General features: G+C 42.6%; 1 protein-coding gene across 6 annotated transcripts in view; it reads right to left on the bottom strand.

Annotated features, from left to right (window-relative positions):
* The window catches only part of LOC139762727 (uncharacterized), a 664,138-nt gene that overhangs the window by 27,622 nt on the left and 612,050 nt on the right, over positions 1-24,466 (bottom strand). For all 6 annotated transcript variants that reach the window (XM_071687768.1, XM_071687767.1, XM_071687769.1 and 3 more), the window contains 2 exons: positions 12,518-12,631; positions 10,855-10,995 (listed from right to left, as the gene is read on the bottom strand). In XM_071687768.1, the coding sequence (XP_071543869.1) occupies positions 10,855-10,995; positions 12,518-12,631 (255 nt within the window). The remainder of the gene's footprint in view (positions 1-10,854; positions 10,996-12,517; positions 12,632-24,466) is intronic.

Below are 24,466 nucleotides of genomic sequence, written 5' to 3'. Positions count from 1 at the left end.
ATTGGGAGGTAAGTTTGAATGGAGAAAAACTGGAGGAAGTAAAGTGTTTTAGATATCTGGGAGTGGATCTGGCAGCGGATGGAACCATGGAAGCGGAAGCGGATCATAGGGTGGGGGAGGGGGCGAAAATTCTGGGGCCTCGAAGAATGTGTGGAAGTCGAGAACATTATCTCGGAAAGCAAAAATGGGTATGTTTGAAGGAATAGTGGTTCTAACAATGTTGTATGGTTGCGAGGCGTGGGCTATGGATAGAGTTGTGCGCAGGAGGATGGATGTGCTGGATATGAGATGTTTGAGGACAATGTGTGGTGTGAGGTGGTTTGATCGAGTAAGTAACGTAAGGGTAAGAGAGATGTGTGGAAATAAAAAGAGCGTGGTTGAGAGAGCAGAAGAGGGTGTTTTGAAATGGTTTGGGCACATGGAGAGAATGAGTGAGGAAAGATTGACCAAGAGGATATATGTGTCGGAGGTGGAGGGAACGAGGAGAAGTGGAAAGATGGAGTGAAAAAGATTTTGTGTGATCGGGGCCTGAACATGCAGGAGGGTGAAAGGAGGGCAAGGAGTAGAGTGAATTGGATCGATGTGGTATACCGGGGTTGACGTGCTGTCAGTGGATTGAATCAGGGCATGTGAAGCGTCTGGGGTAAACCATGGAAAGCTGTGTAGGTATGTATATTTGCATGTGTGGACGTATGTATATACATGTGTATGGGGTGGGTTGGGCCATTTATTTCGTCTGTTTCCTTGCGCTACCTCGCAAACGCGGGAGACAGCGACAAAGCAAAAAAAAAAAAAAAATTTAGATTTTGACCAAAAATCCTTATTCAATATCCTTAAAAGCATCTATGCTGAAATTTTCAAGAAAACCTATTTCTCCAAAAAAAAATCAAGAAAAATCCAAGGCGATATAACCTTGCATTTTTTTTTTTTCTTTTTCTCTGAATCTCAACGTCCTCATATTTTAATGAAAATCTGTGTATACATGTTATTTTTTATGGTGATTGAGTATTTGGAGTCAAAAGACTGTAATTCATAATATTAACCGTTTAATTAGCACCTCGACTAATCATGATAAAATTCATATGCTAATTACTCGACTAATTATGTGAATATTTAGATTTTCACCATAAATCCTTATTCAATATCCTTAAAAGGATCTATGCTAAAATTTTCAAGAAAATCTATTTTTTCAAAAAAATCAAGAAAAATCCAAGGCCTGGCATTGCATTTTTTTGCTCAGATTTTCAAGTTCCTCAGGTTTTAATGAAAATCTGTGTATAGATGTTATTCAATATGGTGATTAAGTATTTTGAGTCAAAAATCTGTAATTCGTAATACTAATCGTTTAATTAGCACCTGGACTAATTATAATAAAATTCATATGCTAATTACTCAACTACTTACATGAATATTTAGATTTTGACCACAAATCCTTATTCAATATTCTTAAAAGCATATATGCTGAAATTTTCAAGAAAATCTATTTTTTTGAAAAAAATCAAGAAAAATCCAAGGCTATATAGACCCTGCATTTTTTTTGCTCAGAATTTCAACTTCCTCAGATTTTAATGAAAATCTGTGTATACATGTTATTTTTTTATGGTGATTAAGTATTTGGAGTCAAAAGACTGTAATTCATAATATTAACCGTTTAATTAGCACCTGGACTAATGATAAAATTCATAAGCTAATTACTCCACTAATTATAAGAATATTTAAATTTTCACCATAAATCCTTATTCAATATCCTTAAAAACATCTATCCTGAAATTTTCAAAAAAAATCTATTTTTTGAGAAAAAAATCAAGAAATATCCAACGGTATAGCCTTTTATATATATATATATATATATATATATATATATATATATATATATATATATATATATATATATATATATATTATCCCTGGGGATAGGGGATTAAGAATACTTCCCACGTATTCCCTGCGTGTCGTAGAAGGCGACTAAAAGGGGAAGGAGCGGGGGGCTGGAAATCCTCCCCTCTCGTTTTTTTTTTTTTTTAATTTTCCAAAAGAAGGAACAGAGGGGGCCAGGTGAGGATATTCCAAAAAAGGCCCAGTCCTCTGTTGTTAACGCTACCTCGCTAACACGGGAAATGGCAAATAGTTTAAGAGAAAAAAAAAAAAATATATATATATATATATATATATATATATATATATATATATATATATATATATATATTTTTTTTCTTTTTTTTCTTTTTCTTGCTTTGTCGGTCTCCCGCGTTTGCGAGGTAGCGCAAGGAAACAGACGGAAGAAATGGCCCAACCCACCCCCATACACATGTATATACATACGTCCACACGCAAATATACATACCTACACAGCTTTCCATGGTTTACCCCAGATGCTTCACATGCCCTGATTCAATCCACTGACAGCACGTCAATCCCGGTATACCACATCAATCCAATTCACTCTATTCCTTGCCCTCCTTTCACCCTCCTGCATGTTCAGGCCCCGATCACACAAAATCTTTTTCACTCCATCTTTCCACCTCCAATTTGGTCTCCCACTTCTCCTCGTTCCCTCCACCTCCGATACATATATCCTCTTGATCAATCTTTCCTCACTCATTCTCTCCATGTGCCCAAACCATTTCAAAACACCCTCTTCTGCTCTCTCAACCACGCTCTTTTTATTTCCACACATCTCTCTTACCCTTACGTTACTTACTCGATCAAACCATCTCACACCACACATTGTTCTCAAACATCTCATTTCCAGCACATCCATCTTCCTGCGCACAACTCTATCCATAGCCCACGCTTCGCAACCATACAACATTGTTGGAACCACTATTCCTTCAAACATACCCATTTTTGCTTTCCGAGATAATGTTCTCGACTTTCACACATTCTTCAAGGCTCTCAGGATTTTCGCTCCCTCCCCTACCCTATGATCCACTTCCGCTTCCATGGTTCCATCCGCTGCTAGATCCACTCCCAGATATCTAAAACACTTTACTTCCTCCAGTTTTTCTCCATTCAAACTTACTTCCCAAATGACTTGACCCTCAAACCTACTGTACCTAATTACCTTGCTCTTATTCACATTTACTCTTAACTTTCTTCTTTCACACACTTTACCAAACTCAGTCACCAGCTTCTGCAGTTTCTCACATGAATCAGCCACCAGCGCTGTATCATCAGCGAACAACAACTGACTCACTTCCCAAGCTCTCTCATCCCCAACAGACTTCATACTTGCCCCTCTTTCCAAAACTATATATATATATATATATATATATATATATATATATATATATATATATATATATATTTATATATCTGTTTCCCATTTTAGAAACACGTTTGTGGCAGGGGTGTGTGATGTCTCCATGGTTGTTTAATTTGTTTATGGATGGGGTTGTTAGGGAGGTAAATGCAAGAGTTTTGGAAAGAGGGGCAAGTATGAAGTCTGTTGGGGATGAGAGAGCTTGGGAAGTGAGTCAGTTGTTGTTCGCTGATGATACAGCGCTGGTGGCTGATTCATGTGAGAAACTGCAGAAGCTGGTGACTGAGTTTGGTAAAGTGTGTGAAAGAAGAAAGTTAAGAGTAAATGTGAATAAGAGCAAGGTAATTAGGTACAGTAGGGTTGAGGGTCAAGTCAATTGGGAGGTAAGTTTGAATGGAGAAAAACTGGAGGAAGTAAAGTGTTTTAGATATCTGGGAGTGGATCTGGCAGTGGATGGAACCATGGAAGCGGAAGTAGATCATAGGGTGGGGGAGGCGGCGAAAATCCTGGGAGCCTTGAAGAATGTGTGGAAGTCGAGAACATTATCTCGGAAAGCAAAAATGGGTATGTTTGAAGGAACAGTGGTTCCAACAATGTTGTATGGTTGTGAGGCGTGGGCTATGGATAGAGTTGTGTGCAGGAGGATGGATGTGCTGGAAATGAGATGTTTGAGGACAATGTGTGGTGTGAGGTGGTTTGATCGAGTAAGTAACATAAGGGTAAGAGAGATGTGTGGAAATAAAAAGAGCGTGGTTGAGAGAGCAGAAGAAGGTGTTTTGAAATGGTTTGGGCACATGGAGAGAATGAGTGAGGAAAGATTTACCAAAAGGATATATGTGTCGGAGGTGGAGGGAACGAGGAGAAGTGGGAGACCAAATTGGAGGTGGAAAGATGGAGTGAGAAAGATTTTGTGTGATCGGGGCCTGAACATGCAGGAGGGTGAAAGGAGGGCAAGGAATAGAGTGAATTGGATCGATGTGGTATACCGGGGTTGACGTGCTCTCAGTGGATTGAATCAGGGCATGTGAAGCGTCTGGGGTGAACCATGGAAAGCTGTGTAGGTATGTATATTTGCGTGTGTGGACGTGTGTGTGTATACATTGTGTATGGGGGTGGGTTGCGCCATTTCTTTCGTCTGTTTCCTTGCGCTACCTCGCAAACGCGGGAGACAGCGACAAAGCAAAAAAAAAAAAAAAAGAAAAATATATATATATATATATATATATATATATATATATATATATATATATATATATATATATATATTTCTCAGAATTTCAACTTCCTCAGATTTTAATAAAAATCTGTGTATAGATGTTATTCTATATGGTGATTAATTATTTGGAGGGAAAAGGCTGTAATTCGTAAAATTGACGGTTTAATTACAACCTGGACTAATTATAATAATATTCATACGCTAATTACTCGACTAATTATAATTTTCTTTTTTTTAGATTTTGACCACAGATTCTTATTCAGCATACATAAAAGTTTCAGTGCTGAAATTTTCAAAAAATTAAGAAAAATCCAATGACTTGCATCTTTTTTGCTGAGATTTTCATGAAAATCTGTGTATAGATGTTATTTTTTATGGTGATCAAGTAACTGGAGTCAAAAGACTGTAATTCATAATATTTATAATTCAATTAGCACCTGAACAAATTATAATGAAATTCATATGCTAATTACTCGACTAATTATATGAATATTTAGATTTTGACCACAAATCCTTATTCAATATCCTTAAAAGCATCTATGCTAAGATTTTCAAGAAAATCTATTTTTTAAAAAATCAAGAAAAATCCAAGGCTATAGCCTGGCATTTTTTTGCTTAGATTTTCAACTTTCTCAGGTTTTAATGAAAATCTGTGTATAGATGTTATTTTTATGGTGATTAAGAATTTGGAGTCAAAAGACTGTAATTCATAATATTAAGCATTTAATTAGCACCTGGACTAATTATAATAAAATTCATATGCTAATTACTCGACTATTTATATGAATATTTAGATTTTGACCACAAATCCTTATTCAATATCCTTAAAAGTATCTATGCTGATATTTTCAAGAAAATCTAATTTTTCAAAAAAATAAAGAAAAATCCTAGGTATTTTTATTGTTCAAAATTTCAACTTCCTCAGATTTTAATAAAACTCTGTGTATGGATGTTATTCTATATGGTGATTAATTATGTGCAGTCAAAAGACTGTAATTCGTAATATTAACGGTTTAATCAACACCTAGATTAATCATGATAATATTCATACGCTAACTACTCGACTTATACAAATTTTTAGATTTTGACCACAGATATTTATTCAGCATATATATAATTTTCAAAGCGGAAATTTTCAAGAAAATTTAAAAAAAATCAAGAAAAATCCAAGTCTATAGCCCTGCATTTCTTTTGCTGAAATTTTCAACTTCCTCAGATTTTAATGAAAATCTATGTATAGATGTTATTTCTTATGCTGATTGAGTATTTTGAGTCAAAAGACTGCAATGGATAATATTAACCATTTAATTAGCACCTGGGTTAATTATAATAAAATTCATATGCTAATTACTCGACTAATTATATGAATATTTAGATTTTGACCACAAATCCTTATTCAATATCCTGAAAAGCATCTATGCTGAAATCTTCAAGAAAATCTAATTTTTCAAAAAAAAAAAAATCAAGAAAAATACAAGGCCTTGCATTTTTTTTTTTTTGCTCAGAATTTCAACTTACTCAGATTTTAATAAAAATCTGAGTATAGATGTTATTTTATATGGTGTTTAATCATTTGGAGTGAAGAGACTGTAATTTGTAATATTATTGGTTTATTAACACCTGGACTAATTAAATTAATATTCATACACTAATTACTCGACTAATTTTACAATCTTTTTTAGATTTTGACCACAGATTCTTACTCAGCATACATAAAAGTTTCAAAGCTGAAATTTTCTAGAAAATTTAAATTTTCAAAAAATTAAGAAAAATCCAAGGCTATAGATATATAGCCTTGCATTTCTTTTTTTTTTTTTTATCAGATTTTCAACTTCCTCAGATTTTAATGAAAATCCATGTATAGATGTTATTTTTTATGCTGATTAAGTATTTCGAATCAAAAGATTGTAATTCATAATATTAATAATCTATTTAGCACCTGAACAACTTATATATTTCATATGCTAATTACTCGACTGATTATATATTTAAATTTTGACCATAAATCCTATTTCAATATCCTTAAATGCATCTATGCTAAAATTTTCAAGGAAATCTATTTTTTCAAAAAAATCAAGAAAAATCCAAGCCCTTGCATTTTTTTGCTCAGATTTTCAACTTCCTCAGGTTTTAATGAAAATCTGTGTATAGATGTTATTTTTATGGTGATTAAGTATTTTGAGTCAGACTGTAATTCATAATTCGGATTCAGCACAGTTAATAGCACGTATGGCGAGATTTTAAAGAAAATTGCATATTTCTGAAATATCGGGAAAAATGACAGCGTTTTGCTCAATTGTGCAAGCGTTTGAGATTTTAATGAAAATCTCTATTTAGGAGTTAACTCTTCTCCTGAATACGAATTTGAAATAAAAAGTCGGTATTTCGAGAATCTGCCAATGATGATACTTGGGATAATTGTATTAACATTCATATGCTAATTATATGACTAATTAGCTTAGAATTACTTTTTGATCACACTTAATAGCACCTATAGTGAGATTTTATAAAAAATCCAATTTTTCAAAAAAGAAAAAATCATGAAAAATGCCAGGTAATAACCCAGCATTTTGCTCAATTTTGGAAGTGCTCCAGATTTTATTGAAAATCTCAATTTAGAAGTTGATTCTTATGCTGAGTACCAATATCAAATAAAAAAATCGGTATCTCATGAATTTGTCAATACTAATGACATTTGGGTTAATCATATTAAAATTCATATGCTAATTACTTGACTAATTAGCCTAAAATTACTTTCTTGGGTACAGATTCGGATTCAGCACACATAATAGCATCTATGGTGAGATTTTAAAGAAAACCGAATTAAAAAAAAACATGAGAAATTAATACTCCAGCATTTTGCTCAGTTTTGCAAGTGCTTCAGATTTCAATAAAAATCTCAAATCTAGAAGTCAATTCTTATGCTGAATACGAATTAGAGATAAAAAATGGATATCTCGAGAGTCTGCCAATGTTAATGACACTTGGGTTAATCATATTAACATTCATATGCTAATTACTTGACTAATTGGCCTAAAGTACTTTTGGGGGTCACAGATTCGGATTAAGAATGATAATAGCACCTATGGTGAGATCTTAAAGAAAATAGAATTTTGAAAAAGATCAAGAACAATGTCGGGTAATACCTGAAATAAATGTTAAAACTCGACAACTATACGACGACAAAGTTGAAAATTCTCATGGAAACCATTTAAAATCAGAGAATTTTTTTTAATCCGCGTAGCTACGACATGGCTGAGAAGACCAATCACACATTGTTCTAATGTTTTAGAATTTGTCTCACACTGTGAATAATCGGCATCGTCACATTGATCTGAGTGAGGTTCACAGCGGCATCACTGCTTCCTTCTGGGCCACACCATCGCCACCCTAGACACGGGCTCCTCCCTCTCCTGGGGCGAGACAACGGTGATGGCTCTTTATGTATACTCACATGTGACGTTCTGTCACTTTTGCTATTGAGCGCAACATATATATCATTCAAACATCTATTTAGGAACCCCAGTAGGGTCATTTTACGACCTAAACGTACAGTTTGCTGTAAATGGAAAATGAAAACAACACCACGAACAAAGGAAAAGTTAATGTATCTTGAATAATTTTTCCTGACTTACGAAAAGATGTACAAACAAACCTAAGAACATGTCGACGGAAAGTTATCACACGAAAGCATATGTTTTCCTAATATTCTATAAAATCAGCCATGACAACGATTCCTACATACTTCTAATACTGCTTTACCGTACTGATTCAATTGTCGAAATCGTCTGTCACATGACCAGATCCACAATCTTTCTTCATTTACATGTATAGTCATGACTGTGCCTACCTCAAACGTATAAATCGAGAATGATATATTTGTGTGTCTTTCCTGTCATTTGCGTGCGTCTGCAGCCATGTTACGGGTATGCAAGCCTCCAGGATCAACTACGTCGGTCGTATAACATCCACCTCAACCACTGTCTCCAACATCGCTACATTCTTCGCTATCACTATCTCCAACACCACCGTCATTCAGCTGACCAAACTTACCAGCCGACACACACACACACACACACACACCTGGGTTTGGTATTCTGGTAGCAGCTTCTCCTCTCGTGCATCACCAGGGACACAAGACATGCTCGTGATCAGGCCTGGTCCAGGGGCCCCAAGCAACTTCTACTTTCAAGACGGTCCATTTGTCTCCCTGATGGACGGGCGAGTTATACCTCTGCGCCTCGACCACGAATACCTAACCCCCGCCTTTTGAATATTGCAACCTCACCGAATATCTTAAGCTTAACCCCCACTCGCGCGCCCGAACACTGCCACCTCGTCCGCGAATATTCTAACTCCTGAATATTTGTCTTAAGGCCACAGTGTGCCTGAAACTTCAAATAGATATTTATGTACTTATGAATATTGATGGTTCTGGTTAGACGCTGCCATTCGAATCGCATATCATTATCATTATTTATCATTATTATTATTATTATGATGATGATGATGATGATGATGATGATGATGATGTGAGTCTCGCTCGTGGATGGTGGGCTGTGGTTTGCCTACATTACACATGACAGCTGGGGGAGGAGGGGGGTGAATGTGGGCGAATGGGGCCGTTGTTCAGTTGTTTTTGATGCTACCTCACCTCACCAAGGCGGGAGATGCAATATATACACACACACACACACACACACACACACACACACACATATATATATATATATATATATGGGTGTGTGTGTGTGTGTGTGTGTGTGTGTGTGTGTGTGTGTGGAGAAAGACTATCTTATCAAAAAAGAATATATCTTGAATGGGAAGAACTTATTTATTTATATATTTCACGAGTCCTGATGGTCGGGATGAGGAGGATTCGATATGGTAATCTTATCGTTTCCTTGATCAACTATCCTGATGGAGTCTCTGGTCGGCCATTTCTGAGTGGCTTCCCCTGGGGAAATCGTCCACTCTCAGTGTGGGCCAGAAGAGAGTTTTGAATTCATTTACGTATTTACATAACTATCAATCATCATTTGTGAATGTCAAACGTATGTATTGGGCTGTATATAGTTGCTAACCACGAAATGCTTTTGTGCCGATAATCTCCTACATGTGTGTGTTAGGGTAGACCTTACTGAGACTCATGTGTTAGTTTAGGAGAACTATGGATGAGGTGCAAGTTCTATAAAGATTAATGTGTATTTCATGGTGTCGAGTCTTTATGTCGTGGGATCGGGTCATGTTTTAATAGAATCCAAGTCTGTTTCACTTGGATCTCAAGTGTTTCAAACTGGTTAGGTTTGCGTTTCGTCGCCTGAGTCTCCTTCACTGTGTCTGTTGTCTAAAGGGATTGCTCTGTAGATCAGGTCTGGTCAATGTTTCTTTGGCTTTCTTATGAAACTGGAATTCATCCGGGTCCTACATTACACGGGGTTCAACGAGTCTGATCTAGTGTCTAACAGATACCAGAATCATGGAAAAGATTCTTCTATTGCTAGCGATGGAAGACACAGAATCACCTAAGCTTCACAGTCCAGATATACTGCTTAGTTTTGGTTACCTACAAACGTACTATCAGACAGGGTATCACGTAATACATTCTTACAAATGAAGTATTTTAACAGTACATTTCAACAACCTGCAACACAATGGTGAGCTTACCTTAATAGTGTTCACAATTGTAAACGTTTGATGAATTTACATTGATAATATTCATATTTCAAATGAGATAATAGCTTAGTAGCTACAATACACATATTGAAAGGTGATAGTCATGAGTAAATTATCTACGTCAACTACAAAGTCTTGAAGCAACAGGTTCAACGCGATCTAGGGGGAGGGCAACCCAAAGGAGAGTTAGAAGGTTGGAACTTCGAGAACAATACAGAGGCTACAACAAGAACAGAGACCACGAGAACAGTTACGACACTCACGAAAACTGGAGGAAAGGTGTCTACCAAGGCAAGCGAAATGAGAGTGAGACCTCCTGACTGAAGAGACCATCTCGAGGACCTGTAGCCTCGTTAGACGAGGATATAAGACCCATTCTGAGTGTCTCTTAAAGAGTACTTCAAACCCAGGATATCATGTCTGAGAGACTTAAGAGACAAGCTCAAGTGTCTCAAAGAACCGGACGAGGGCGTCAGAGATCAGGTCGAGAGTTTAAGAGACCAGTTCGAGAGCCTCCTCGAACCAGGTCGAGTGACTTGATGACCAGGCCGAGGACCTCAGAGACCACCAAAAGACGGTCGGGCGTCTAGAGGATCAATTCTACAGCCTCAAAGACCATGTCCAGACCCTTGAGAGGAAACTGATCGAACAAGAACACGTCGAGCGTCTAAGAGAGAGAGAGAGAGAGAGAGGGACTTACGTTGGCACAGGTCATGGTGGAGTGGAGGTTGACTGGCAGCTGTTTAACAGATCCTCGACCAAGCGACTCCCTCTTCCGCTGGGCTGAGAACAGTCTCAGCTCTTTCTTCTCCTCATCGCTGAGGCCATTGCAGTACCGCACCTGAGGACACAGTCTACTGTATAATGTAGACCACAACAATACATCTGTGTACTGTATTTCACTGTATAAGCTCTAAAATCTACTGTGTCGTATACATGTATGCTGTATTTCAGGGTACTGTATTTTACGGTATTACTTAATGTTTTAATCTACTGTATCATACAACCGTGTACCGTATTTCAGGGTAATGTATATTGTAATTTACAACAGCATACAACTATGTACTGTATTCTAAGGTATTGCCTAATGTTGTTATACACTATATCACATACCTATGTATTGTATATCATGGTACTGCATTACGCTGCGATCTACTGTATCATACAACTGTGTACAAAATCTCAGGGTACTGTATACAACCGTGTACTGTATTTCAGTGTAATGTTCATATATATCTCAAATATAACCTAAGACATTGTATAAAATAACCCCGAGGCCTGTACATAACGAATAATCATGAATAGTAAATAATCATGAAATACATTAAATATTCTGGTAATATACATCTCTGGTAATATACATCTACCCTATCCCTTGGGAGAGGGAATACTTCCCACGTATTCCCTGCGTGTCGTAGAAGGCGACTAAAAGGGGAGGGGGCGGGGGACTGGAAACCCTCCCTTCCGGTTATTACTTTTCCAAAAGAAGGAAGAGAGAAGGGGGCCAAGTGAGGCAAGTGAGGATTTTTCCCTCTATGGCTCAGTCATCTATTCTTGACGCTATCTTGCTGACGCTGGAAATGGCGAATACGTATGAAAAACAAATAAGTAATAAATTCAAAAGTCTATTACTATACTATGTGGTCTCTGACGTTTTTTGCCATTTTTCTCCAAAGTATAAACTCGTCATAAAATCTCAACATGGCAGATCAATTTTCCATGTCAAATGTGATTCTGGGGGTTTCTTGGGTCTAGGATAATTGAAGTTTTTAAATTTAGTATGGATAAGATTACATGTTTAACATATTTCATAATTTTTCGCCATCTATTGGCCTTTGGAAGCAATATAGAACACTTGAAACAATCATTTATGGCGTAGAAGCCTTTCCTTAAGTTATATTCGAATTTTGAAAAAAAAAGGCCTGAAAAATATCTTGCCTTCTTGGCATTTCTTGAACATAAGAGAGTTACTCTAAAATCTCAGTGTGGGTCATTATACCTTTCATGTAGATCATAGTTCTGGGGTCCAAATGTTGTTTTAGAACCATTAAGGTCTGTAAATAAGCTCGAATTAATCATATCTCAATACATTTCAGGAATTATTTGCTATTCATATTTACCATCTGTCGGCCACAGGAACACACAAACACTGCATAAAAACATCGTCCATTACTGACACAAGATGTTTTCAGCCATGAACAATACCTTGAAGAACTGCCTTATGTTTTGCTCCTACTTCCTATACAACTGAGATTTTGAGATTTTCTTCAAATTATGAGTTTAGTTTACATTTCTACGTTAAGAGTAGACTGGGGGACGAAAGGGGATGTTATGAGGAGAGGCAAGAGAACATGAGGACTCACCTCATTATCATGAGGAGGCAGTTGGTGGAGGAGTTGCTTGATGCGATACTTTTCTCCCACAGAGTTAACATAAGGCACCTTGTCCTCCGGCAGGGCTGAGAAGTACAGATGCACCTGTGGAAGAGAGAAGAGACATGAGAAAGTGGAAAGGACTATAACACCTGTGGAACACAAAGCGTATTAAACGTTAGAAAGTAAAAAAAATGCTGGAAATAAAGCTAATTAATTTTACAAGAACTGTGTGTGTGTGTGTGTGTGTATGTGTGTGTGTGCGTGTGTGTGTGTGTGTGTGTGTGTGTGTGTGTGTGTGTGTGTGACACCAACCATCAGTGTGAGGGCTGGATCAGAGGGGCACGAGAATGGCAACTGCTTCCCACTGTTCCTGAGGAGGCTCAACTATACGAGGCTTGACCGTTATAAGACCTCTTTTTCTCAAACAGAATTTTGTCTTTTCCTCCTTATATCACCTTCCCAGCCCCAACAGTCAGCCCAGGAGCTCCAGTCAATTTACTTTTTATTTCTCTTTTTCAATACATTTTCCTTTCACGCCATCATTTGTAAGGTTCGTACCATCGTAATGTCCTGTTCTGCGGATTAATCTCTAATTGAAACAACCATCAAAATCCTGGAGGAGGAGGATACTTAACAACCCTTGTAATCACTTTCCACAACATCTTATATAAAAAATCACTGAACATTTTCTTCAGTCATTCATCCATTTCAATACATTTCCCATCACCTGTGTTACTGAACGTCACATCACACAAAAATTATCAGAAGTTAAGAACCCTTCCAGTGATGGAGGGAGGCGAGGTCCTCCGTCCCAGGACACCAACACTTGGAGTGACATATCCGGTTTGACAGCTTACGTCTCGTTAACTATCTCTGTTGTCCCTCTGCATCCCGCAGGATCCTGCTCCCGCCCGCCTCTACCTCATGAGTGACAAGGAGCAAGGTTTACCTGAGAGCCTGATTGCTCCGAGGGACCTGGTGGATCTGGGGACTAACCGATATCCTTAGGAGCTTGATGGATGTGAATACCTCATTCCACGAGAGGAAACAGATGGCGGGAAAGTTTATTTTGGGTTCTGAAACTTAACAGCGATTAGAAAGGTCAACGGACTTATAAAAGTTTTCTTGGTTGTAAACACCGGCATGATGTGCACTACTGATTGGTATATAAATCATTAATCCATATTCTGACTGTGTAAACAACGATCTATCCAGTTAAACATCATATTGTTTCACTTGAATGATTGCTTTCAAAGACTGAGTTCGAAAAATTTGATGATCTAAAACCAAGATTTCTAATGATAGCTACTGTTCTAAATGCCTTAACTTGTTCCTCGTTATGATTGTAAACAAACCCTGACTTATATGAGCCAGGATAATCAGACGAACGTAGACTCGAATTGCCAAGAATCAAAACATTTGATCTGAAACTTGAATATTTCTGAATACGTTACGCTGAAGTTAAGAATAATTTCAAAGCATTTTTCCCCCACGAATGCTGCACTTGATATCATGGCCGAATTATAAGTCAGTCTGGTTTTTAAAACCTGTCTTGTCAGCTGTCCTAATTGGTCTAAAGACTCGGGTGATCTACAACAAACATAAGCTTTCTGGAGGAAATACTTGTTTGTTTTTCTTAAGAACATGTTAGATTTACCTTCAGCAAACTTATGTCTGGCCCTTGAGTACGACGACAGGAACCTGCAGCATGACGGTACGACCCTTGAACACGACGGTACGGCCCTTGAGCACGATGGTACGGCCCTTGAGCACGACGGTACGACCCTTGAGCACGACGGTACGACCCTTGAGCACGACGGTAGCGATCCTTGAGCACGACGGTACGACCCTTGAGCACGACGGTACGACCCTTGAGCACGACAGTACGACCCTTGAGCACGACCGTACGCCCCTGAGCACGACGGTAGAACCCTTGAGTACGACCCCCGAGCACGACGGTACGACCCTTGAGCACGACGGTACGACCCCTGAGCACGACAGTCCGACCCTTGAGCACGACAGTACGACCCTTGGGTATGATAACATGACCTATGCCATAACCCCTATGGGTCTGGCTGGACAAAGATCAAGCCTACATACCTTAACGGTTCTACCCAAGACGACAGCTCCAGGGTCATATCGTTCATGCTTACGGGTTGTACTGTCATGCCCCAGAGTCGTCCCACAGCGAGCAAGGGTCGTACCATCGTGCTCACAAGTGCTAAAGATGAACTCAAAAAAACACTTAACAAACAGTTAGTCCAGTAACGAGAGCCAGTTCCGAGGACTTGAGTGTAAAACCGTTACCACGTCACTGTTGTGGTTTCTGCTTCGCTCTGAACCACTCTTTGAAAAGAAGGTTCGGGGTTCGAACCAGTCAACACGATAGGATCACTCAAACACCTCACATTAAAAACAAAACAAGTTACCTCCATCATATAAAAAGACATATTGACTATTAACAGCTTAGATTCCATATTAAAAACATTCATCGAATAGACATTTACAATAAAGCCACGATAGATCTGTACAATGGTTGAGGGTACACAAGTAATATCAGGAAGGTAGTAAAATACCTGCTCAAGAAACTTACAGAAGTAAAGGCAACACCTTCAGGAAGCTGACGAGGTCGTACATAAAAACAAAAACAAAAACAAAACGAAACCATAGTGTTCATAATGTCCCTGAATTATTATTCAAGTTTTAATTGCATCGAAACGATTCAGAATATCATAAAGCCAGACAGAATAATTTCCACAGTAATTAAACCAAGGGAGAGAGAGAGAGAGAGAGAGAGAGAGAGAGAGAGAGAGAGAGAGAGAGAGAGAGAGAGAGAGAGAGAGAGAGTTAAGTAGCGATCGTAGAAATCTATAAGGAACTGGTAGGAATTCTATATACCGACGTTCCCCCTGGGAGCGAACAAGGGAACTGGATTAGCTAACTTAATTCCACTCCCCACCCAATGGTGGCCATAAAACTCCCGGACTGAAGAAAATGGGGAAGCGTTACAGCACAAAATATGCGTCGCTCTCAAAAGAAGTTTGGGACCAATGGCTGCGACGTCATCGAAGGCTTATAGACTTCCTACCAATGATCTATAAAGCCTTTCATCAAGAGCGAGGGACCCGCCTGTGTGAGGTGCAGACCCCAGAAGGAGGAGGAGGAGGAGGAGGAGGAGGAGAAAACTTGGGAGGAGAGGATGTCCCCTCCACACCTCTCTCTCTCTCTCTCTCTCTGGGTCTTTGTTTGTGATTCTCTCTCTCTCTCTCTCTCTCTCTCTCTCTCTCTCTCTCTCTCTCTCTCTCTGTACTTACACAACAGATATATTTCCACAACTAAGTGTACTGCCTTCTCATACAACCGCCCTCCCTCTCCCCACACAACCTTCAATAAATGTACACTTCCCCCAACACTCCTCCTCCTCCCCCCACCAGTACACGTCTCCACCACAACTCCCCCCACTCTACACAACCTCCGGGACCCCCCCCCCTCCCCCACACCACACAGGTCCCAGCCAGGCATGATGACGGACACACAACACAACTTTTATTCATCAGCAAATTAGGAGCGGCGGACGAGTCCATTTATCACAGAGGAGAGGGGAGGAAGGGTAGCTAGAGGAGGGAGTGGTGGGGTGAGGGGTGAGGGTAGGGAAGGGGAGTTGGTTGACGACATGTCCAATGACGCTGGTGCTGGAGGGGTCATGATGTATTGCCTCTTAAAATTGTTCACATCTTGTTGGGAATAACGCGGGGGGGGGGGGGGGGGGGTGGCACTGATGAACATGGGAGGCACGACGTGTTTATGCAAGACAGAGGATGGGGTGAGGGTTCCTTCCTTTCTTATCAAGACTCCCCCAAAAATGAACATTCACACGACTTCTGTTCTTCATAACCCCCAGAGAATGAACAGTCACATGACCCCCCGTGTTATTTCTCAACCGTGGTATGAGCAGCGGTCGTGGAGGAGAGTGGAGGGGTGAGGTGAGGGGGGCGCTGAGCAGCTCCTCACACTGATCCTATTTTAATATCGTCTGACCTGAGGCTCGCACAGCTGCCACCAATGTTCATCCAGGGGGGTGAGAAGCCAGGTCAGGACCCACCCCCAAAGTCCCACAGTGCCATACGAGCCAGTAACCCACGCAGATATAACGTGATTCTCGACTGTGTGGCGCGGAGGGGGGGGGGGCTCCCTCTGCCTACCAGGAGGCCCCCCCATCCCCCCCACATAATCGTAACTGCTTCACGAACGGGTCGAGGCTTCGTCTCGTCGTCACCTTCGACGTCATCAAGACCCGGATGGGATCAATGGCTGCCATAAAAAACGGGAAACTGTACGGATAAAGAAAACTGAATCAGGCCCTCACCCTATTAGCCCTAACTCATTCAAACCAGTCGGTCTTCACTGAAATGTTTTAATAACACTTCATAAAGCAATATTAAACTTACAAAAAACAATATAAAAGGACACAGTCGACTTCCAACACATGATAAAAATAAACAATATGTAAAATACATAATAACCACGTTACTGTAACAACATAACCAAGTTACTGTTACTCCTGTGTGAGTCATGGAGGAGTTACTGAGACATGAACATCACGTTTTCTTCCGTCATGGTACTGGAGGCAGAGGCGTCATCTCCAACCCGACATCAACTCCCCAGACCCCCTCCAGCGCCGCCATCTTTAAAAAGAATAATAATCTGCCCCCCCCACCCCCCCCAGGGAACCCCCCCCCCATCCCTGGCACCAGGGCCACGTCACAGGTGCACAGAATGGCACCCTCAACGTATTTTCTTCCTTCCTTTCCCTTACCGTCCGTAAAAAAAAAAAAGAAATTGATCTCGTCTCGTGTGTTCCTTCTCTTCTGTCACGAGAATTTGACTTCCTTACACATGTGGAGATAACTTCAGTGGACTACATATCCACTCCTACTCTAGCTAGTACAGGTCTATACAGTAGTCAACCCGCACTCCCTCTTCTTCCTGGCACACTCAGTGTTAATGTGATAACGTGTTTGCTCTTGATTCTCTCAACATATGGTGGCTGCAGATAACTCAGCAAACCTATTAATATTATTATCATTACCACATCTACAACTAATACCATCATCATTATTATTATCATTATTAGCAGTAGTATTATTATTATCATCATAAACATCTACACTTATGCATATATAAACTCAACATCACAATGAAGAATATTTCTTTCCCAATACCAGAATCAGGAATACTTTCCCTCTGTATACAATATACAACTTCACCAGACGTTATGTGTTCGCCAGAGGCAATATATCCCGCGTCTCCGTGTGCAGACGACGCACACGAGACTATATCAACATAAACACAATCATAAAAGGCAATACATGAGGGAGATCCCTCACTACCACAGCAAGGGTGAGTGAGTTACCAGCTCAGCCAGACAGCTGGCCCTTCATAAACATGTTTAATAAACACTTGGCCAGACCCTGACCCTTAATATGCTTGACTGATAAGCATTTTGGCCAGTTCTCGGCCCTCTGGGTCTTGATAAAGGCCTCGCCCAGTTCTCGGCCCTCTGGGTCTCGATAAAGAGACGTGGCCAGATCTCTTCGGTCCTCTCTGAGCCTTGATAAAAGCACTTGGCCAGTCTTGGTTGGTCAGCACTTGGCCAGTCTTGGTTGGTCAGCGCTTGGCCAGTCCTCGGCCGGAGCTATCGCACGAGCACTACAGTTAGTGTGTTGGCTCTACCACAATCATAAGTCGTGTCTGGGGTTGTCACCAGAGGGTTAGCTGTGAGCTGCTGTATCTGCTACTGCTACTGCTACGGCTACTGCTGCTACTGCTGCTGCTGCTGCTGTACCTCCTCCTGCGGTTTATGCTCCTCATGCTGATGTTGCTCTGAGGAAGCAATATATGCACCTCCTCACAACAGGTAGATGGCCTCCCGACACCCAGCACGCCTTCGTGGCTACTGTTCCCTCGACTAAACACTAACCCAGTAATGTGCCTGTCATTAATTTTCCTGCAGCTCAGGTACAAGACGTTACACACTCATGACCAATTAGTCTTTATATAACCTGGACCAACTTGGTTAATTTCTTTGTCTTGCATCTGAGAGAGAGAGAGAGAGAGAGAGAGAGAGAGAGAGAGAGAGAGAGAGAGAGAGAGAGAGAGAGAGAGAGAGAAGGCAGTAACTCGTGTTATCATGTTTACCTACATATTACAAAGATACGTCAGAAATATGGTATTAATATAAGAATAACACAATCTGTTTTATCGTGTGTGTGTGTGTGTGTGTGTGTGTGTGTGTGTGTGTGTGTGTGTATGTGTGTGTGTGTGTGTGTAATGCTATATCCCGTGGAGACTTCCCCCAACACGTCCAGTAATTCCACTGCTTCACCACATATGCTTGCTCCCCTCTTGCTTTTTTCCCCTCTCACATCCTTCCCATTTCTTTCCCATCCCCACCACACAGAGCCCGGGGATCCCGGGGCCTGGCGGAGCCCCGCTTGATAAACGCAACACTGCTACTTTTCGACAGTCAGATCCAATCGTTGGTCAAGCGGGAAATTGGACGAGCGTGATACACTGTGTGGTAGGGATGAGGCGGAGAGAGCAACACGCCATCTTAGGATCTTCTTAGAGGTCTGTGGCTGCTCCTACGTGGCTGGGATATCCTAGGAAGCTTGGGACATCCTCTGGGTAATATTCGTAAAGAATGGTGTTCAGTGTATCCTTGGGACTCGAACCTCATCCTTGTGGACCTGAGGAGGGACGTAGGAGTGATGAAAGACTCCTATGGTCACCATATCCTTAAGGACATCTGACCATGTCAGGCCCCAGACGATGTCCCGATGTCCTCCACCGTCCACGGAACACAGGTGAAGGTAAAAACCTGACGTCACATCAGTAAAGATGCGAGCCACGGATCCCTGGCCACACACAGGACGGGGTTTGAGACGTTTCCTTCGCCTCACATCCTTCAAGGCGACCCCCCCCCCCCCCCCCGTAAGGCCCTCAGTGTGTGGCAGCTCCTAGCAAACACCGCACGAACAGATCGCCATGAATATTCACATCTGGGAGGGGGTCAATGCGACGTGGTCGTGTCGGGTGCGCTTGGTGATGCGTCCTGACCGTCTGATGCTGTCTCTATCAACACAATGTAAGAAGCATTACGCAGGCTGATGGACGCGCGTCAACCCACAATCTGACGGGCACACTATGGCCCGGAATAATGACGAGGAATAATGGTCATCACATCGGGCGCCTGTGTGGCCTGCTCCAGGTCATAACCACACAGTCACCTGGCCCTCACCACACACCACACACACACACACTGTGCTCACGTTAACTGTGTACATTTCACCTCATCTTCCTTCACTAACAGGACCATCACAGATGAGCCACCGAGAAAACTCCAGCAAACAGTAGATAAATATCTGGTCTACGTCTACCTGAGTTAGTTACTCCATTAACGTAGATCTGCGGACGCCTGAGGCGTCTAGTGTTTTCATTATCAATAATACTAGTAAATATTTATGTAATAAACAGATGATTCGGGCATATCCCTCATGTCCTCCATCTTTCTGTATCTCGTCAGACCCACGCCACCTGCTGTATCGTCTCCACATGACCCACGCCAACTGCTGTATCGTCTCCACATGACCCACGCCACCTGCTGTATCGTCTCCACATGACCCACGCCACCTGCTGTATCGTCTCCACATGACCCATGCCACCTGCTGTATCGTCTCCACATGACCCACGCCACCTGCTGTATCGTCTCCACATGACCCACGCCACCCGCTGTATCGTCTCCACATGATCCACGCCACCTGCTGTATCGTCTCCACATGACCCACGCCACCCGCTGTATCGTCTCCACATGACCCACGCCATCCGCTGTATCGTCTCCACATGACCCATGCCACCTGCTGTATCGTCTCCACATGATCCACGCCACCTGCTGTATCGTCTCCACATGACCCACGCCACCTGCTGTATCGTCTCCACATGACCCACGCCACCTGCTGTATCGTCTCCACATGACCCACGCCACCTGCTGTATCGTCTCCACATGACCCACTCCACCGCTGTACCGTCTCCACATGACCCACGCCACCGCTGTATCGTCTCCACATGACCCACGCCACCGCTGTACCGTCTCCATATGACCCACGCCACCCGCTGTATCGTCTCCACATGATCCACGCCACCTGCTGTATCGTCTCCACATGACCCACGCCACCGCTGTACCGTCTCCACATGACCCACGCCACCCGCTGTATCGTCCCCACATGACCCATGCCACCTGCTGTATCGTCTCCACATGATCCACGCCACCTATTGTATCGTCTCCACATGACCCACGCCACCCGCTGTATCGTCTCCATATGACCCATGCCACCCGCTGTATCGTCTCCACACATTTTCATCAGAGGAAGAGACTTAAATACACAATCTCTATATTTCCTATGTTTATCTGCCAACCTTTTGTGCTTTTTCTTAAAATTTCTTTTGCAAGTCTTGTGTATTTAACGGCAGGCGTCTCCTGAGATGACCCAGGGTAACGCTCCCTCCCCAGGGTGATGACACAGGGTAGGTAACACTAGCTCCCCAGGGTGATGACCCAGGGTAACACTAGCTCCCCACGGTGATGACCCACGGTAACACTAGCTCCCCAGGGTGATGACCCAGGGTAACACTAGCTCCCCACGGTGATGACCCAGGGTAACACTCCCTCCCCACGGTGATGACCCAGGGTAACACTAGCTCCCCAGGGTGATGACACAGGGTAACACTAGCTCCCCAAGGTGATGACACAGGGTAACAGTAGCTCCCCAGGGTGATGACACAGGGTAACCCTTCCCACGGTGATGACACAGGGTAACAGTAGCTCCCCACGGTGATGAAACAGGGTAACACTAGCTCCCCACGGTGATGACACAGGGTAACACTAGCTCCCCACGGTGATGACACAGGGTAACACTAGCTCCCCACGGTGATGACACAGGGTAACACTAGCTCCCCACGGTGATGACACAGGGTAACACTAGCTCCCCACGGTGATGACACAGGGTAACACTAGCTCCCCACGGTGATGACACAGGGTAACACTTGCCCCTCCAGGTTTTCGTTCTTCGTTTCCACAGAAGTCCTCATATAAAGTTTGTGTAACATTGACACAGACACCCGAGGTTTGTGTAACTGTGACACAGACACCCGAGGTCTGTGTAACTGTGACACAGACACCCGAGGTTTGTGTAACTGTGACACAGACACCCGAGGTTTGTGTAACTGTGACACAGACACCCGACGTCTGTGTAACTGTGACACAGACACCCGAGGTTTGTGTAACTGTGACACAGACACCCGAGGTTTGTGTAACTGTGAAACAGACACACCCTTCCTGGTACTCATGCCTTCGTTCAAACCTGGTCACTGTAATGAACGTTAAGATCAGGTTCAACGCACCGTTCATTATACGAAAACCTGGCGTCCCCCCCCCCTCTCCCTCCACCCCAGGTACACGACCTGGTGGTGCCCTCTGGGTAAATGACCTGGTGGTGACCTCTGGGTAAATGACCTGGTGGTGGTGACCTCTAGGTAAATGACCTGGTGGTGACCTCTGGGTAAATGACCTGGTGGTGACCTCTAGGTAAATGACCTGGTGGTGGTGACCTCTGGGTAAATGCCCTGGTGGTGCCCTCTAGGTAAATGACCTGGTGGTGGTGACCTCTGGGTAAATGACCTGGTGGTGGTGACCTCTAGGTAAATGACCTGGTGGTGACCTCTGGGTAAATGACCTGGTGGTGACCTCTAGGTAAATGACCAGGTGGTGGTGACCTCTGGGTAAATGACCTGGTGGTGACCTCTAGGTAAATGACCTGGTGGTGGTGACCTCTCGGTAAATGACCTGGTGGTGGTGACCTCTGGGTAAATGACCTGGTGGTGACCTCTAGGTAAATGACCTGGTGGTGGTGACCTCCAGGTATACGATCTCGATGTGTCCCACCCCCACAGGACCTGTTGACGTCCCCTTGTTAAACGCTCCGCTAGTGGCCCCTATTTACACAACCAGTTTGTGTACCATACCTAAACGACTCGTTCGTACCCCCCTAGTTACGTAACTACCCTGTCGTACACCCCTGGTAACACGGTAACGAGGGGAGGGGGCATTTTACCTCTATAGGTAGACGTGAAGTTGTTTCTAAATAACTTGCAGATCATGTCAGGTCAGAGAGAACCAGCGTTCACACAGCTAATCTTAAGAGGCCAGTCATGTTGGCGCTCCATTCATCAAATCGTCGGCTGGGAGCGCGCTCCAGGAGGGTTCGTTACGAAGGTTGGGGGACAGACTTCTGTTCGCTGGGAGGAGTGTGGTCCGTCGGGAGAGTTCGCTTGCTGTCGCAAAGGGAGAGAGAGAGAGAGAGAGAGAGAGAGAGAGAGAGAGAGAGAGAGAGAGAGAGATCCTTTCATCATGTGGACACACAACAGAGACACCGTTGCTGTCAGCACAGAGCATAACAAAGCCATTCAGTTTTGTTACCATGTTCTTACAACAGAGCAAACTTGTCCACTGTTGCCATATCACGTGAGGACAAAGGACGCCACTCCAGTGTTGTCAGATTGCGACAAACACGAACACACACACACACACACACACACACACACGCCCTCTCCTGCCTCCCTGTGTTGTCAGACCACAAGAAAGAGAGACAGATATAGAATCTTCGTTCTTATGCAAGTGTGGGATGCACAGTAAAGAAGTTCAAGAATGCATTGGACAATTACCAACACAGTGTAGCAGACGAGCCAGGCTGTGGGGGCTATGTGGGGCAGCGGCTTCCAACAGCTTGGTCGACCAACGACCCAACCCAACAGCCTTAACCCAGCCCGGGCTGTGAAAACACCCCCCCGAAGACTGTACACCAGGTATGCAAATGAGCTGCTGTACCAATTCATATGTCTAGTCCTAAGACACAAAAAATCGTAGCCTCTTCAATCTCCATTGTACACTGAGTATATGTGAGGCAGTTCCTGTCCTACTTGCAAGGCAACATCATCTTCCTCACCATCACAATATGTGTACCACATTCCACACAGTAGGTTGTCTGGCAGCTCACAGGAAGACGCAGGAGATGTTGAATTGTTTGCCTTAATCACAATGTGTTGCAGGACGCCATCTCTGCTCTACAATGGAGCAGCCAGACGGTGGTACACAACACTGACCATCTGTCACAAAGGTAAATAGTGAGACATGCCTCACCACCTCCGTGTCTTCCTGGAAAACACATTTCGTACTGGGAAAATAATTGGTTCCTGCGTCTTGCGTGGCGCGACCAGCAACAGCATGGCGAGCCGTGAGAGGGTGATGAAGTCAAAGGGGCAGTGGAGCTATGGGGTTGGTGCAGCCAAGGGCGTGATGAAGCTAAAGGGGTTGGTGAAGTTAAGGGGTCGTGAAGCCAAATGGAATCATACGGGAACCAAAACAGATTGATTCACAAACTCTGAATCTCCGTCATACTCAAGTCGCCATACGAACACAACATACTGAATCATCACGAATCAGATACATATGAATCGTATGGCCGGAATGTTGCCATATGAATCACGAGCCATTTATCTACTGCAAGTGATTCGCGAATCGTTAGTGCCATGTGAATCATGGAATCATTAGCACCAAGTAAATCATGAGCAATTAGTACACTGTAAGTTATGAATCATTAGTATTAGATGACTCACGAATAATTAGTGCCCTAACTGCATTATGCATCATTAAAATTAAATGAATCACGAATCATTGGCACCAAGTGAATCACGAATCGCAGGTCACAGAACCTCAACTGTAATCCTATTAAAAAGACAGGAAGTGAATCATGAATCGAGGCCACTCATCAACACGTGAATCGTGTGATTCAGTGAATCACGAAACCCAAACTCAGGAGAATT

The sequence above is a fragment of the Panulirus ornatus genome, chromosome 44, assembly GCF_036320965.1.
Source record: "Panulirus ornatus isolate Po-2019 chromosome 44, ASM3632096v1, whole genome shotgun sequence".
Lineage (NCBI taxonomy): Eukaryota > Metazoa > Arthropoda > Malacostraca > Decapoda > Palinuridae > Panulirus > Panulirus ornatus.
The sequence above is the reverse complement of the archived record's forward strand: the minus strand, read 5'-3'. Positions and strand labels throughout refer to the sequence as shown.